At 43.0% G+C, this 17,087-nt stretch overlaps 1 protein-coding gene across 1 annotated transcript in view; it reads right to left on the bottom strand.

Annotated features, from left to right (window-relative positions):
• Window positions 1-3,846: 3,846 nt before the first annotated feature.
• Window positions 3,847-17,087, bottom strand: part of PIGBOS1 (PIGB opposite strand 1) — a 33,433-nt gene continuing 20,192 nt past the window's right edge. The window contains exon 3 of the mRNA XM_085644143.1: window positions 3,847-4,344. Within this exon, the coding sequence (XP_085500269.1) occupies window positions 4,102-4,269 (168 nt within the window). The 5' untranslated portion in view covers window positions 4,270-4,344 and the 3' untranslated portion in view covers window positions 3,847-4,101. The remainder of the gene's footprint in view (window positions 4,345-17,087) is intronic.

Genomic DNA, 17,087 nt, shown 5'->3' with positions numbered 1-17,087 from the left:
ACACCTTCAGAAGGGTCTAGCGTATTCGGACCTGGTACCGCTCTCTCGGGAGGTTCGAGACGAGATGCAATGGTGGCTGGGGCACGTAGAAGCATGGAACGGCAGGGCCATCTTCGGCTCCTTGCCGGAAGTAGTCATCGAGTCCGACGCCAGTCGTTGGGGCTGGGGAGCGCGGTGTGGCGACATCTCCACAGGCGGAAGATGGTCTCCCCAGGAATTAGAGTTGCATATAAATTGTCTGCAGCTCCTAGCGGGCTCCTTTGCAATTCGGACGCTGTCACCCAGACAGACAGCTTGTTGCATTCTGTTAAGAATGGACAACGTGTCAGCTGTGAGGTACATAAACAAGTTGGGGGGAACGAGATCGCCCCTGTTGGTGGAGATTGCCAAGGACTTTTGGCATTACTGCCTGCAGCACCAGATAACAGTAATAGCGGAGTATATTCCAGGGCAATCCAACCTCGTAGCGGATTGGAATTCCAGGCATCTCAGGGATTACAGCGATTGGAAGTTGATGCCGAGCATGTTTCGCTGGCTGCAGATGCTTTGGGGGCCGTGTCAAACGGACCTGTTTGCCTCCAGGTTGAATCGACAGATTCCCAACTTCTTCAGCTGGAGACCGGATCCAGTGGCGAAGGCCTGGGATGCGTTCCTCCAGGATTGGTCGGGAGCAGTGAATTATGCCTTTCCGCCATTCCTCCTCATTCCGAGAGTAACCTCTCATGTTCTCAGGCAGCAAGCGGAGGTGATCTTAGTGACACCACGGTGGAAATCGCAACCATGGTTCCCGATCCTGCTGGAAATGAGCTGCGATCTTCCCAGGAGACTCCCTTGGTCGGAGTCTCTCCTCCTGGGACCTCACGGGGAGCGACACCCTCTGATCACAACGGAGAGGTTGTCGCTGATGGGATGGAGAATTTCCGGCAACAGTGGGAAATGCCGGGAATTTCGGAGGCAGCTTCAGGCTTCATCAGGCAAGCGTGGGCTCCTTCCACCAGGAAGCGATACTCATTAGCCTGGACAAGCTGGATGGGTTGGTGCGTGGAACGGAGTCTGGATCCCGTGGGGGCCGGACTATCAAATATTGTGAATTTTCTTTCGGAAAAAGCGGCGAGTGGCCTTGCTTATCGCTCTGTAAATAATTTCAGATCGGCCATCTCGGCGGGGCACGCACCGGTGGATGGGAAACCGGTGGGCATGCATCCTATGGTATGTAAACTTCTTAAGGGTATTCGAATTGCAAATCCTCCCACGCCCAAATATTCGGGCTTATGGGATGTGTCCTTAGTCATTTCTTTGTTCAACAGTTGGCCGGTGAATAGTCAGTTGTCAAGGAAACAGCTTTTCGCAAAATTAGCGATGCTATTGTGCTTATCGGCTTGCAGACGTTCATCGGATGTACGGGCATTGGATATTACAGGTAGAGTATTTACTCCGGAAGGAGTTTCCTTTACTATCACGGGACGTACTAAAACACTTTCTAGACACATTGAGTATAATGCTTTTCCTAGTAACGAAAAATTATGTGTGGTCCAATGCTTGAAGACCTATGAGGAATGTACCCGATCTTTGAGGGCTGAGGGTTCTTCGCAACTCTTGCTTGCAATACAAAAACCTTTTAAACCAGTGTCTGCTGCAACTATAGCCAGATGGCTGCGCTATGTTATGAAAGAAGCAGGTGTTGATGTTCAAATGTTTGGTGCACATTCTGTGCGAGGTGCAATGGCTTCAAAGTCATTTATGCTAGGTTCTAGTATTCAGGACATTATGCGTTGCGCTGATTGGTCTTCAGAGTCAACATTCAAACAGTTTTATTATAAGCCGGTGGGAGATATAACTTCTGTGGTATTTAATAAGCGTTAAACTAGCATAATCCGAAGCCTCCGGTCCTGTAATAGAATCAAAAATTAGCTAGCATTCGCGCCAAGAATTTTCAATTCTATTAAGGACACGGAGGCGAGGATTATCCCACCCGGCTATGTACAATATGATTGTTCATGTTTACCCACCCGTTGATGATTATATGAACTTTGAGGTAAATGGAGTTTACGGGTTGTTCATGTTTGATTTTCCTAGGTGCAGACAAGAAGTCTGAATGAGGAGACCTTCACGTTGAAGCTTTTTGCAAGGAAGTTGTGTTCCGGTTAATCGTTCAGAACAGACGGATGGTCTGGAAGCGGATATCTTCACGTTGAAGACTGCTCGGAGGACTTGGGTTCCTGTTAAACTTCCAGGTTGGAAGAGGTTGTGAAAGTTGTGGATTAGTGGACTTTATACAGTTCGAGCAAAGAAAGAGGAGGCTGGGACAGTGACCAGGGCTCTTATGGAGGGCTAAGGAGGCGTGGCTGACGCAAAGTCACATGGACAATGTAGTTGTTTTACTAATTGTATGTTTATTGGCTGCTGTGAGTAATACAGTAAAGAAGGAGAAAGCATAATCCTCGCCTCCGTGTCCTTAATAGAATTGAAAATTCTTGGCGCAAATGCTAGCTAATTTTTGATTCCACACATGCCGTTACAACGTGCATTGATCATAACACATTGAAAGTGCCATTACCATGCATACAGTAACCACACATTCCACTTCCACGCACACTTCTAAAACGAAATTGTGGTATGTGTAGTACTGCTTGTAACGCTGAAAGCTGCACTCACTGTGTACCTGACGTTAAGGAGGTGAGTTGAGAAGAGGTTTTAGCGAGTCAATGCAGTGTGTTACGGAATGGCTAACTGGCTTGAAAAATGGCCTGAAGCGTTTTAGGAAATGGGTGGAATCTGCCGTCTGGTGAAACTCATTTGCGTGTGAGGTTACCGGTTGTGAGGCTGTATGTTCCATTGATAGTCCCAAGTAAGGCGGATGGTTAAAAAAGCCCAATTTATTTTGAACAAAGCCTGTATATTTGAGTGGAGGTCGTCCGAACCGTAACCCAGACCAACACAAGCCCAATCCTCCATTTGAATAAGCTTTTATGTTTGCGTGGGGCACACCAATGCTAACCCCTAAAATACAAGTGCGGCAAACCCCAACTAAAACACGTAAGCCATTAAAACACATATGCCTTTATCATTCATGGCTCTACAACGAAAATTTGTGGAAAAAGCATGCATGCCAAAGGCAAATGTGTGGTAACGGTCACGCATGGTTATGACCGCATTATAATGGCGGTTTCCAAACTGCCATAGACGTTAAGAGCAAATGTCAATGGGCTAGGACCTGAACACCTACGCCCCCGCCTCCCCCTAAGTTTGCTCTCATTCTCTTACAAGATGGGTGCATTTGAAGGTGCAAGAGGTGGGTTTCCCCATCGGCTTTTTTTGAGGTCTTACTTAAGACCAGCATGGGGTCCATAACTTTCATGACTTCAGCCATGCTTGAGGAAAATTCGAATCGATTGGCAAAATGTCATGGTGAGCTTTAAAGAATGATGGCAACTTCCGTGTCTTGCCATTGAATAACTAGTTTCTAAGCTAATTTACAAGAACGTTCTGTTAGCTTTATCCTGCCAACTGGTGTCCATTACCAGTGCTGCAAATGTTGTAATTTTATTAATTCACCCACAAGGGTGGCTTATTACATGTGTTAGAATGTGTATTGTCTATCATTATAGGGGTCACTACCATGAGAAACATAACATTTGATAGTAGTTTTTGCAACTGCGGAATCAATGTCTACCTGATTAGAGATTGAAAAGTGTTCAGAGTTTACTTAGCATGACAATGATGGCCTTGCAATCAAATGCAATCATTTATTAATGGAATGCATTACAATTTAAAGCAGAGTTGTTGGGAAAAGTAACTTTTAAATGTTTCAATTTGCTATGGACTAGGAAACGTAAATAGCGATAATCATAATATTCAGTTCGCTTTAATAGAATTTAGCTTTCAGGTACAATACCATACAAAATATATTATTTTTTGGAAAGTATACAGGATTACAAATAAACCCATTCTGTGCTCTTCTGCATTGAACCTTATTGATTGGCGACCGTCCCAATTTTGTTTCTGACTCTCCACCCACCAACGATGTTTAAAGACACTCCTGCATGGTGAGCAACAAAAATAATATTGTTGATACATTTGAAGCATCCACATTTGTCCACATCACTTTTGATTCTTCTTTTCCTCTTGTTGTGCCTTCTCTTCTGTTTCTTTTGGTGTCCTGCGATCCCAATAATACTGTTGATAAATTGGTTTATAAATGTAGAATCCTCCTACTATGCCAATGAGAGAGGCTAGGAGCATCTGGGGTAGAGTAAATCTACGAAACATTTCAAAAACCGGAAAACCCCTGGAATTCAAATATTCTGTTTGTGCGACACTGGAACAAAAGTAAAATCTTCAAATCTGGAAAAAATAAACAAAGCAGGAAACTGGCTTTACTATTTTGAGTTCAAGTGCAAACTTATAGTAATTGACGATATACAGGCTTGCATTAGGGTTGGTGATGTCTTAGCCCGATAGGCTCAGACAGGAGGTGGTGTGGTACAGGGGTGCAACCTTTCAAACACATTAAAACAGAACCATGCAATCTTAGATGTTCTGTCCAGAAATAACTTGATTTCCGACAGATTTCTGGCAGTACGTTGATCCCAAATGACCTAGTCCTGAAAAATCAGTTTTGCTGTCCCTGGATTACTACTGTTGATGTTTCATGAAATGCCCACATATGCTACTTGTCAACAACAAAAGGGAGATGTAATCTTGCGGCTACATTTCCAACTCGCGACCCAAGTCGTAATCAAGTCTAATACTGGGTAACACAATCAAAGCCTTTTTCCCCTGTAAACTTCTCTGGTTGATGTGATGGCACCATGAACAGTTGGATGATCTTTAATTTATTTTGTAAAAGAGTAAAGTGGTTGATAAATCAAACTATCAGCTACCTGTACTTAAACACAATGATTGTGGTAGAAGAAGTTAGGTACACACCATCTCTGCTGACATAAATATTAGCAATTTGCAACAAATTCTAGAACAACACTTTAAAACTGCTATTTAATTTGACCTAGGCACTAGATGGGTAGAAATGTAATAAGGACTTGCAAGGCCTACATTTATTAGCATACAGATTCTAGTAATGTGGTCTGCAATCTCTAGGAGGCTTCAGTGGAGACTTTCACAAGCCCTAAAAAATCTGGATAAGGAAAAAAAAAGAATGGTTAAACTTTTATTTATACCGAAATGGACAGTGTTCTAGCCCATAAATCTACTGAACTACAGCGGAGTTTAATTATCCAGATAGAGTTAGCGAGTTTATCAACACAGTTGAATTCACTAGCTCAAAGTCCTATGCAAAGACGGTGAAAGGTATATGTTTCAGGGGCAATGTGAACAGTAGAACTAAAAATAACATCTTGCAACACAGACTGAGTAGTGTGTGGACCATCTACAAACACCTGCAGTAGAGGTGAAGAAATGAGGAAACAAAGAGCTTCCTATGAAGGAAGTGGGAGACAGTAGCGATGTCGAACTCACTGTAATCGCTTCCCCCAATTTAAATGCATATAGAATGGAACCCTGCAATGCCTTAAACATTACTACCTCTATTAACGGCGTATGATCTCCTCCACATTCATCTCCTCCAATAATGAAACATTTGCTCAAACAACATCTGATGCTACTTTACAATGGTGCCATTTGGTTATTGCGTGTGCTTTACTTTCTGTTAGAACTATTCATTCATACAAAAAGACTTTCATGTTCACTTTTCCAGTACCATCTGGCTTCCTGCCGAACTTCTCTATGATTGTTCCTAGTAAAGCAAACTAGTCCCCATCTAGTGTAGAGAGGAGCTATATAACAATTTGAAATAAACAGAATGATTTTCAGAGACTATAAAGAGACTGGTCTTTAACAATAGCCAACAAATGAGTAGAAAAGGTGTGGGATTTTACCTAAATCATCAAAGGGCCACAATAGCCCAAAGGTGGCCAATTAGGGTTCTGAAGACACTGTGCATGCATGTGAGCACATTAAACCCTGGGTATTAGAGACTGGGTCTGAAGAGTACACACACTGATTTTCCCGATGCTGGCTGGGATTGTTGTATATTGCTGCATGCATATTCTTGATTGAACCTGCTTTACCTTAGAGAGAACGTTTAGCAAACTTCTGTTTTAGGTTTGCTCTCATGGTCAATTGAACAATTTAAGTCTACATAAGGGTCTACCATGCGGCAAGAGCAGTTTCAAGTATAAAGCAGTAAGTGTGAACGGGGCGAGTGTACCTCTACAATGGTTTCACTATCCTATTTCGAAGGCTGCATGTCATTAGAAACCATATTCTCACAAGGGAGAGCCTCTCACAAACCCTTCCATTAGGGACCATTAAATACATTGGTTGCATGGTACTGTAACTGTTAGAGCCCCCAGACTTAAAGAATTGTGGTGAGGCTGACTAGAAGATCACAGCTTCTACAGACGCCCAAGCTGCTTACTACAGAACAACTCTTTTCCATGTGCTCGGAGTTTCTGAACAAGCCGGCCCTCGTAGGGCTAGGTTGGAGAGGCACCCTGAGCAAACCAACAGCATTTAATGCTAGTCCATTATAGTCCAGGCTTCCAAATACATTTGCAAATCGACATATCCATTATTGGCAGCGTTCGGTGTTGAGACAAAGTAAATCTCTTGTCTATTCAACCAGAAAGACTTTTACATGCTGTAGAAATTGTGGATGTTTAGCATGTAATGTGTCTATTACTAGAACAGAAAGGCACAATTGTAGCGGTCGTGCCATCTGTAAGTTTCATGCATATTGTAGGCATATTAAAAGAAGGGGTCAGTGGAAGTCGGGCAACAGGGAGTCGGAATACACTCCGTATAGGGCTTTCACATCTTGAGTTGGGTATCTCAATATACTGGGCAATCACTCCATTATCTCACCCTTCTTCTCGCATGTCAATTGCAACAGGTACCTACTTGTTTTTTTCAGTAGACAGAATAACATAATAAAGGCAATTTCCACTGCCATGTAATTGCCCTGGTTCAATGGAATGCATGTAAAAATATGGCCCTTTCTGTCACCGAAGTAAGAACGCATGAAATAAAAATGCCTATTGAAATACTACTTAGTGTGACTGATAAATATTTAAAAGGAGGGTTTTTAGTCTGTCAAAAGGGGTTATTTTTACAGATTGAATTCAGTTTAAAGCCGCACAGCCAGGCTACTGAGGGTAGGCCAGCAGCCAAGTTTGCATTGCCACTGTAGTGGGTGGCATAATGTGTGCTGCAGCCCACTGGTGATATTTTATTTACAGGCCCTGGATACACTTTTGGCACTGTAAACTAGGATCTTCGAGATAAATTAAATATGCCAATTTCACCACGTTGAATGGAGGATCACAAGAACTTTCCCACTGGTTAGCAGGGGTAAAGCACACAGAGCTCTATAGCGAGCAAAAATAGTGTTCAGCAAAACAATATTTTTTTTAACTGGGGTGGCACTGCTGAAAGGGCAAATCTCCACCAGTGTATTTTCACAAAATGCTATGCTGCTGTGGGGCCAAGAACTTACTGAAAAGCAAAATCAATACTGACCCATTTACAGAACTTAAATGAATATTAATGTGGTCTAATATACAAGATATGTCGACCCAGATGGATAACTCTGTAGTTTAGTGGATGAGACTTTGGGGGGTGTTACTTTTTAAATTTACTATCCCATCCCAAGGATTCCCATTCATACAGGTGACTCGGAATCTGCTACTGCCCTTTCCAGGCAATTCCAACTTTATATCTAGGAATCTATTTGGAAAAGGCAGGACAGCGGCGGCTCCTCCTTTATTGCGGAGGAGCGTCGCCCCCCACAAACATCAGGAAAGGAAGAATAAAACATTATTTTATTTCTGCTTTTCTGTCGATTCTTGAGGGTGGGTCCTGGTAGTGACAGGCACTGAGGGTAGCGGCAGTGCCCTCCCATCACTGCGCATGATGGTGTCGCCAGCTGCTTTCCTGTACTCGGGACTGCTGTAGCCGACTGATATGTGAGCTGACAGTGAACTTGTTCTGGACACGATATTTGGGCAACTGAACATTAACGATATCCACATTGAAAACATTACTTTGGGTACTTATTTTCGGGCCCGTTTACTCGGATGGCCACCATATGATTGGGCAGTCTTTATTTGGCAATTGAAAATAGGATCTATTTCCAGTTTTAACAGGTTTACAGTTTACCAGATATATTGAGCCCTGAGGAAGTCGTATGGGTTAATTCCCTCTAAACGACGAAACGCGTTGGGAGTGGAAGAACTTCGCTAATAAATTAAGAAGAATAGAAGCTGTGTGCGGCATCTGACTCTTTTGCAATTATGCATGTACTTTATTAGCGTGTGCATCAACTCCTTTTTTGTATCTTTATCAATCTTGTATTGAGCTTCGTGGGTTTTGGGTGTTGTTCCCACTGTTGCTGGCACCGCTGTGAATTGGGATTTCATGCGTTTGATTTTGTGCAATTTTGTTGTTAGCGCCATTTGCCTTACACACCCTGTGATTCGTTTGTACACTGAACAAAGCAGCAGGGTTTGTAGTAGGAAAGGGAAACAGGCAGCAGAACGAAAACTAAGAGAATGATTTACCAGTCATTGACAACGCATTTCATAAAGTACAAGGTTCTTGTCTATTGTTCTTTTATTTTCACTATTCCTAGATCACTTCTGGTTTTCTGCACAGGACCATATACCGCAGCATTCATCAGTGCTAAAAAAAAACATTAAATAATTACAGGATGAACGAAAAGAAGAATTCCAATGAGAAGTGTCCAGTTATATAAAAAGAAAAGACGCCCCTCTCTTTTATGAAAACAGAACAGGTACATCCGCAATTGAATAAAGCGATGCTCATCCCAGTGACCATGCCAGCTACCATCCCGTCACTCACCTACAACCTTTGAGCAGGCATCTGAAAAAGCAGCAACGATCCAATTGCAAGGCCAAACCAACAACCCGCGCCTGCTAGTCGAGCTTCAGATCTCAATACAGCACTAAAGCTGCAACTGTCAAAACCATGGATAAAGCCCTGCACGAAGACGACAGGAAAACCAGCCTCCTGGACCAGTAAGATCCTTCTCTCTTTTTAAATAAATTCTGGTGACCATCAAACCCTAATAAACACCCTGTCAACATACATATGTTATGACAATACTTTGCAGGTTCTCCTACTGCCTCGCCAACACCAAATCCTTTAAAGAGTCGCCTGCAGATTCAACAGGTATGTTTAATAAACAGAATTATCATCTCAGTTTTTATCAGAAACTTGTCTTTGAGCCCCTGGAAGTCATCCTTTCCAAGCACAGTGCCATGTTCAGCAATATACTGATGATGGAGAGCGCTCCATTACTCCTTAGCCAGGCTTGTACAGGATATTAAAGGTACCAACATCAGTGAGAATGCGAGACAACAACAAAGGTTGTGTAGTGAGAAAAAGCAAACAAACACTGATGTGTCTGTGCTATGGCTGAGTAAGTCTTGTGGGAAAAATAAAAGGAACAGTACTGCGTAGTGGAGTAACTCTGAAAAAGTACAACAGGAGCTACAAATGCTGTTAGTACTAAAACAGGTACAGCAGTAGCGAGAGCTAGGTGGCCGTTATATTGAGGCTTTGAATGTTTAGACTGATTGAAGCATCTCTCCTAGGGTGCAACTTCCACACTGAAGCAACGATCAGAGTAGGATAACTGTTCAGTCCTTAGACTGAGAGATTTTAGATTTATAGACAGTCACTGTGAGGCGGACATATTGAAAACTGAGAAACTGATCAGTTGCTTATACAAGCATCCAGAGAGTTCTCCTTACACCCTGTTTTAACCACTAGATTGATGGAGTGATGGAAATGCAAACCATAAGAGGTGATTTTCCAAGCTGAATCTAAGTTGTGATAGGAATACACTTTAAAAGTGTGATTTTTTTCAGGCTTATATGTGACAGTTTCCATTAAGAAACCGGTAAGACACTTAGATTGTGGACCTCCTGGTTGATGTATCTGGCCTTCAGGATGAGGGACTAATTTAAGATCACCTCGCTGTAGGACCTTTCATGTTAAAGGATTAATGAACAAACATCCGGAGGTTCCACTCTGCAGAAGGAAATACTATTTCTCTCTAGTTGTGTCTTGCACCTTGAGTAGGGTGACCAACCGTCCGTAATTTGGACCTCACGTCCGTTGTCCGTGAGGATCCTTTTAACGGACGCCTTTTGTCCGTAATTCTGGCCCTAGCAGGGAGCAGAGCTGTTCCCCTGCGAGAGGCCTCAGTTCCAAGGTGTGGCGATCTGGCACTCCTTCTCGAAGCGTAGCAACAGCCCATGGTCATTCTGGATGCGGCTGATTGCCACATGCAGAAAGACAATGGGCAGTTTGGGGTGTTACAGCATGTGGCGTCCTCCTCCTGCGCAGTAGCGGCGGCAACATTAACAGCTAGTGAGGAGCGATTCCCAAAACATCTCGCCAGAAGTATGTTGCTGGCCACAGGGTCGGAGGCCATCTCTCTCTTCTTTTGGCACATGTTGAAAGCTAACACATGTGCAACATTTGAAAATTAACAGCGGCTGAAACGTGTTTCGAATAAAAGTTCAATCATTTTAAGGCTGGTTTATCACAGTTTTGTCTAAAATAAAAAAAAGCTGAGCAGGGAAGGCTCCTGAAGGGCTGTTTATCGGCGAGTCGATGCACGCTAGTTATGAAGGGCTGCAGGCTGTCCCTTCTCTCCAGCCTGCGCGCTCAAATCACAGAGGCAAACACTCCGCAACTGGCTGTGCATAAAAGGCTAGACCCACCCTCTTCATTCCTGGAAAGGTAAAGAAGCATGCAGGGGCGCCCCGCCCCACTCCACTGTAACCTTTGGGATTCCTAGCTCTTGCACAAGAATCAAGAATATACACACACCCCGGATGTGTTTCATTTGTGCACTTCGGTTTATTCAACATAACAGGATGCAATCGTTTTTCAGGGAACGTGTGTACAAGTGTTAGGTGCCCTAATCTCATGCTGCTGTTTCAGCCTTCTATCTTCACTAGATCGATAAAATTATGATAATTTGTGTAAGGAGTCTAACATATCGGGTATACTGCATCAACTAACCTTTCGGAATGAATGTGCGCTTTACAAGTGCACTATGTCGTTTATGTTTTTTTCAGTGAATGATGTAGTGGGGTCGTCCTAGTTCACACGCGCACCCATTATGCACATTTCACAGAGCTTCAAACCTGACAAATGTACATTCCTATTGTTTTACAGGCTGGATGGGTGAAAAGGTAAATGGTTGGAAGGATGAGTGGATGGATGAGTGAAAGGATGATTGGGTAAAATGATAGGATGGATGAGTGAGTGAATGAATGGATGAAAGGATGGATGAGTGAAATGATGGATGTAAGGAAGGATAGACAATGGATATGTTTTGAAATGGTTGAAAAGGTTTGGATATAGATGGGCACACAGATGGAAGGCCAGAATGAATGGTGAAAGACTGAATGATGGATGAAAGAATGAATGGATGACAGAATATACATTTGAAATGGTGAACATCACAGGTTTGATGGAAGGATGAATGGCTAGATCCTTGGACAACAGAGCTCTTCCGGGGAGGGTTGTGATGACTTGCTTTGCTTTCTTGGTGCCATAAGAGCTTTAGTTCAAAGTGGGAGGTATTTACATTTTCTGGCTACCCCCTTGCCGATATGTTACTATTCTGGATTTGTTGTGTGCTTGCGTGTGGGATCTATACATCATGCATATGGCACTTTGAGTTACACCCAACTGCTACTTGAATGTTACACTAGTAATTGTAAATCTTTGCATGTTTTGTTTTAGGTGTAAGGTTTTCGGGAGAGCCTCATAGTGCCATGAGTTGTGCTTGACATGTATATAGTAATTGTAGCAATAGGAATGGCGTCAAAAATAAACTATGTAATAGTGTATTGACAGTAGATGATTTAAGAAAGCGGCAGAGAAAAGCACCTTTGTGACTTCCGTCAGCTAGTGCAACTCTCTGAGAAGCCACCATTGGCAAAGCAAGATTCCATATTTTAAGTTCCACTTGCTGAAACACCCATAATGAGTTCCCTATAGTTGGTTCATTACAGCAATACTCCCTTTAGTTCACCAATGCGTGCCGCTTTACAGCTCACAATGGCAGGCAGATATGAGATGCTAGTAACAAAGTCTATCGAGCAGATCTTCCTGACCGCTTCTCTCACCAAACATGCCTGCTCAGGACTAAGAGCTGTAAACAAAATATCAGACTGGACAACCCAGTGCAGTAACCATATAAACAGATTATTATCAAATGAAATACCACAAAAAAGACCTGCACAGTTGCTCAAAGCTGCACGCATACCGACAAACGATTGTCTCAACCTAATCCAAAATGTATTTGACTTGTATGTAGGTGGTTGCCTATTTACTTACTTTTATACTATTGCGTCACTTCCTCTGATATGTCTGTAAAACTTACCCTTTGACCCTTAGTTTTGTCCTGAATTTTGACCCTCTGTCCTGAATTTTTGTCCTGAATTTTGACCCTCTGTCCTGAATTTTTACACTCACTGTCCTAAATTCGCACCCATGCCAGTTGGTCACCCTAATCTTGAGGGGATATGAGAGTGAAGAGACTTGTGTGACATTACAACAGGCATTGGGAATGAAGGGTCCGTGGATCTTGGTAACTCCAGGGAGAGAGGAGGATACTACTTGATTGTTAGGTGTAGCCTGAGAGTACCCTCATGATTGAGAAGTTACTGAAGCAATCAAAGTAAGCAGGGGGGTCAGACAGGGATGCCTCCTGGCCCCCCTCCTCTTCATCATTTACATTAATGGACTGTACAAATCACTCAAACCATTGACCCATGATGTCTCTAATTAAATGGCAAATCACTCTCTGTGCCATTGTATGCAGATGATGTGGTCTTGTGGGGTCTTGTGGACCAAGGAAAAGTCATCTTAATTGTATACCCGTGGGAGACCAGAAATTACTAGCACCTTTCCTTATCTTGGGGTGGTCTTTGCTGCGAACGGCTCCTGGACTGAACACATGGAGTATTGCAGGGGCAAGTACTCAAAGGCCACTAATTCTATTCTTAGTCTCCCATGCCCAAAGAGAACAGGTGCCATTTTAGCTATTCTAATTTTTTTTAAAAAATCTTAGTGCGTACCAACAGCCACTTATGGCACTGAGGTCTGGGGCATCGCCAAGAGCCACTGCATCCAACAAGAAGAAAACAGATTTTGTAGGAAATTACTTGGTGTACCAATTTCCACAGCTCAGTACTTCTGCCATAAGGAACTCAATTTAAATTTTATAGAGGACGTTATCAGGGCTTGCTCCGCCCTCTTTTAGCTATCCTTATGGAAAAACCCGGCTGCATCACTAACGAGAGAGATCATAGGTGACTGCATTGGCTGAGAGAAAGGGAAGGATATCCCATGGTTGTTCGGAGTGTACCAAAGCTTATGCAGTGTTAACCTAGGAAGCCTCTTTTTTAAACCCAAGCACAGCTGAGACTATAAATAAAAAATGTCCTTAGGAATGCACTCTACACACTTTATAGCACGGAAAGGACAGAGAGGGAATCCAAGAAACCTTCTGTCCTCAATTTTATGACCACCGAACAGACCGTGCACCCATTGGCTAGCTATCTCAACCAGCCTATGAGTCATTGGGAGAGGAGTTTCCTCTTTCACCTTAGGGCAGGTACTATAAAATTTGTGCTTCCCTCTCGGCCACTATGCAAACCTTGAAACTATACCTTGCCCGCGCGATGGTCAGAGTCGCTAAACTATCTTTCATTTTCTGTTCTTTTGTAAGTATTATATAAAATATGCTAAGTGGCTCTTAATTCCCTTTTTTTTAAATTCACACCCATATGTCTGGAAGATGCTTATATGAGGTTACTTTCTTTGGCTGATGAAGACTTGAGCATGCCATATGATGTCTAACCCCCGAGTCCTCTCAGGTCTCGAAAAATTCACTCGACCGCTCGCATTTGCGAGTCAGATTAATTCAGGACGAGCTATTTTTAGATCCTACTCGCCCTTACTGGCGAGTAGGAATACAAACTGACACTTGACCTCTGCCTCTGAAAACAGGGGAAATGTGACAAGATAGCAAGATTTAAAGGCATCTTTATTGCTCACAAAGTAAATGAGCAATAAAAATGCTTTTAAATCTTGTTAACATGTCAAATTTGCTCAGCTTTCAGATTAGAGGTCCAGTGCATTTCAGTTGGGTCCAGGAGATTTTGTAGGTTACTAGACCTGCAGGTCTAGTGCATTTTCTATGATTTTTCGAGCCCTGCCTCTTATTTATTTATGCATGAGTTTTTGCACCAAATTGACATATTTTAAGGATCTGAACTGAATGAGGAATTACTTTGGGGGTGGGGAAATCAGTAACCTCACAGCTGATTTCCCTGGCTATTACCCCATTTTCTCGTTTTTTTTTCACTCAGAGCTCTCTGTTGCATTCAGCAAACAGAGTCTCTGGGTGAAAACAAGGCCCATGGATGAGCCTGCACACATCGTAGCCCTGAGAGCATTTCTTGTGTCCCTATCACTCACTTACTTGACTCCAGGGCATGCTGCAGCAGGAGAGCGCAGATAGAGCCAGCACTGCAGACCTGGTGTTGTAAGATGGGTTGAGCAGTTCTTTGCACTAATCCTAAGCGGAATCCATAACAGGCTTTACCTTTTTTTTTATTTTTATAAACTGTAGGCTTTACCACATCAACTCCAGGCATTGGTAGTTACACTAAATACATGTCACAATGCTTTACAAATGTTCACAAACAGGAGGGGTACTTCTGGTTTGGCAATGGGGGATAGGGGGCATGGGACAGCGGGTGTGGGGGGTCTGCTTTGCCCCATCCACAGAATTCTCAACCTGTACACATTAATATGAGGGTTCCCCGACTATGCAGACCTGAACCAACGTAAACTTTCAATGTAAACGCACAATAAATTGCAAATATTTCTGGGGGTCCAAGCAGGACAGTGTACGTCTGTGGATGACTTATTGCTTCAAATTGAGTACCTCAGACTTCATATCCTCTCAATCTGTAGGAGGGAAAAAAATGCTTCGCAGTTGAAAATCTTAATTGTTCTCTGTTTGTTTGCCAAACCATTTTAACACCCCTGAAAAAAAGAAGAAAAAAACCCACTTCATTCAGGCTAGAAAGCATGTCTCATTTTCAACTGCTTCGCCAATTGCAGATGCCATTGCTCATTATTTCAGGAAGGTTTAGACTACTAGCCCTCGGATAAAGTTGTAGAAATTCAGTCATGTTGCTTATCTCTCTTAGTGCCAAGAAGATGGTTTAGTTCAAATTCTCTGAGAAAATGTAACCAAGCTCATAAACATGAAGTGGCAAGGGAGGGGGGATTGGCTTAGACTGCCTCTCGCCATCTTATGTAGCGGTCTTGGTCAGAATATGTTGTAAAGCACCATCTTATTGCCTGAAGTCAACTTTGCAGCACTATGTCCTATTATGCCACTACTGGTTGATTGGCTCATTTCTACCAATTGTATGGCCTCAAAGCCAGACTATACACCTCCAATCTGAGGATGGTGGATTTGCAGATTGCTGCCTGGGAGGCCTGCCCTGTTGAATCCTTAGATGTTGGGTTGGGGGGGTGGAGGGGGAGACTGAAATTCCAGGGAGCTGTTTGGTTGTGCTTAGTCAGTGCTTGTATGGAGGTGAAAGTGCCCGAGGCCTCCTCGCGGCATGCCAGTGCTCAGCAAGTCTAAATTAAAAATGTAGGCTGGCAGCGCATGCTCCGTCATGTTGGTGCCTGCCAACTTTGGGAAAACTGATCTGTATTTTAGCTCAGAAAAGGAAAGAGTGACCTCCATGCTGTCAGGCAACTGTTAAAGTTGTAATGTGAACCATGATAAAAAAGCACATTTGTAAAAGTTGACAATTGTTGGAGACAAAAACAAATACCCAGGGACTAAAACAGCTTTGAGCAGTTTGGACTGGCAGCTGCATGTTGTGCATTGGAACCCGGCGTGCCCAAAATCTGGGGGCTTCTTTGCAGCCTAGTGTTTTAACAGAGTTTTTGAGAGCAAATGGTTTCGCAGCATCCTGTAGCTTTGCGTGAATTCATGACAAGAAAATGACAGTCGTGTCTGAATATAATGTTGAGAATGAGATCTGGCGGCAAAGAAGGAAGAGATTGGGAAAAATTGCCCTTGAATGCTGAGTGAATGATAAATACACATAGAGATAATGAGTTAAGGCATATCTTTTTGTTATTCTGAATTGCGATGGAAATCCTCTGCATACCTTCTGAGAATAGTTTCCTCTCAGACTCATGCCTGCCTTCATCAATCCTACTTATTGTAATTCTGCAACTGGCTGACACCCCATTTCATAGATCAGAACTTCTTATCTTTAAAACTCTATCCGTGTAATCTAACATTACATATTCTCAGCCACCCTACCTCACCAACCACTTACCGAAAAGCATATAGCCCCCACTAATGATCACACCTACCTGGTATAAATACATCACAAAGAAACTGGAATAAATGCATGCAGTTTTTACTCCAGAGCACATGACGAATTACAATTACCAACAATAACCACTAGATTAACCACAATGGTTGCATGCTACTCGCCATAAAGTGCTTCAACCCCTCTTCAGGGGTAGTATGTGCTATATAAATCCATTTACAATGATGGAAATAGCATAGACCTCCAAATATGGGGACACGTGCCAATCAGGGTCAAGAGATCAGAAATCGATCCGTTTTTTGCATGAAAAGTTAAGGACATGAATACAAGACCCAAGTAGAACCCGTTTCAATGTCAGTTTTAAATAACTACTGGGTCTGTGACCCGCAGGGACCCTGCTCGCTTAAAGCCCTGCATATACTGTAGTGTTCTAGTCAGTGGAATTGTTATAACCTGTTGTGTTATGTGCATCTTCCTCATTGCTACTCTGTCCCTTGCTGCTCAGCCATGTGTGTGATGTCATTTAGAATGTTGGGTGTGAGGGACTGGAGGAGTTGGCAGTTGGATGAGATGGGGCTGAGCAGCAGGGAGGCTGCTCCTGGTGGGGCTCCACTGGAGATCTGAGGCCTTACTTATGATCTTTAT

Source organism: Triturus cristatus, chromosome 3_1, assembly GCF_964204655.1.
Source record: "Triturus cristatus chromosome 3_1, aTriCri1.1, whole genome shotgun sequence".
NCBI lineage: Eukaryota > Metazoa > Chordata > Amphibia > Caudata > Salamandridae > Triturus > Triturus cristatus.
The sequence above is the reverse complement of the archived record's forward strand: the minus strand, read 5'-3'. Positions and strand labels throughout refer to the sequence as shown.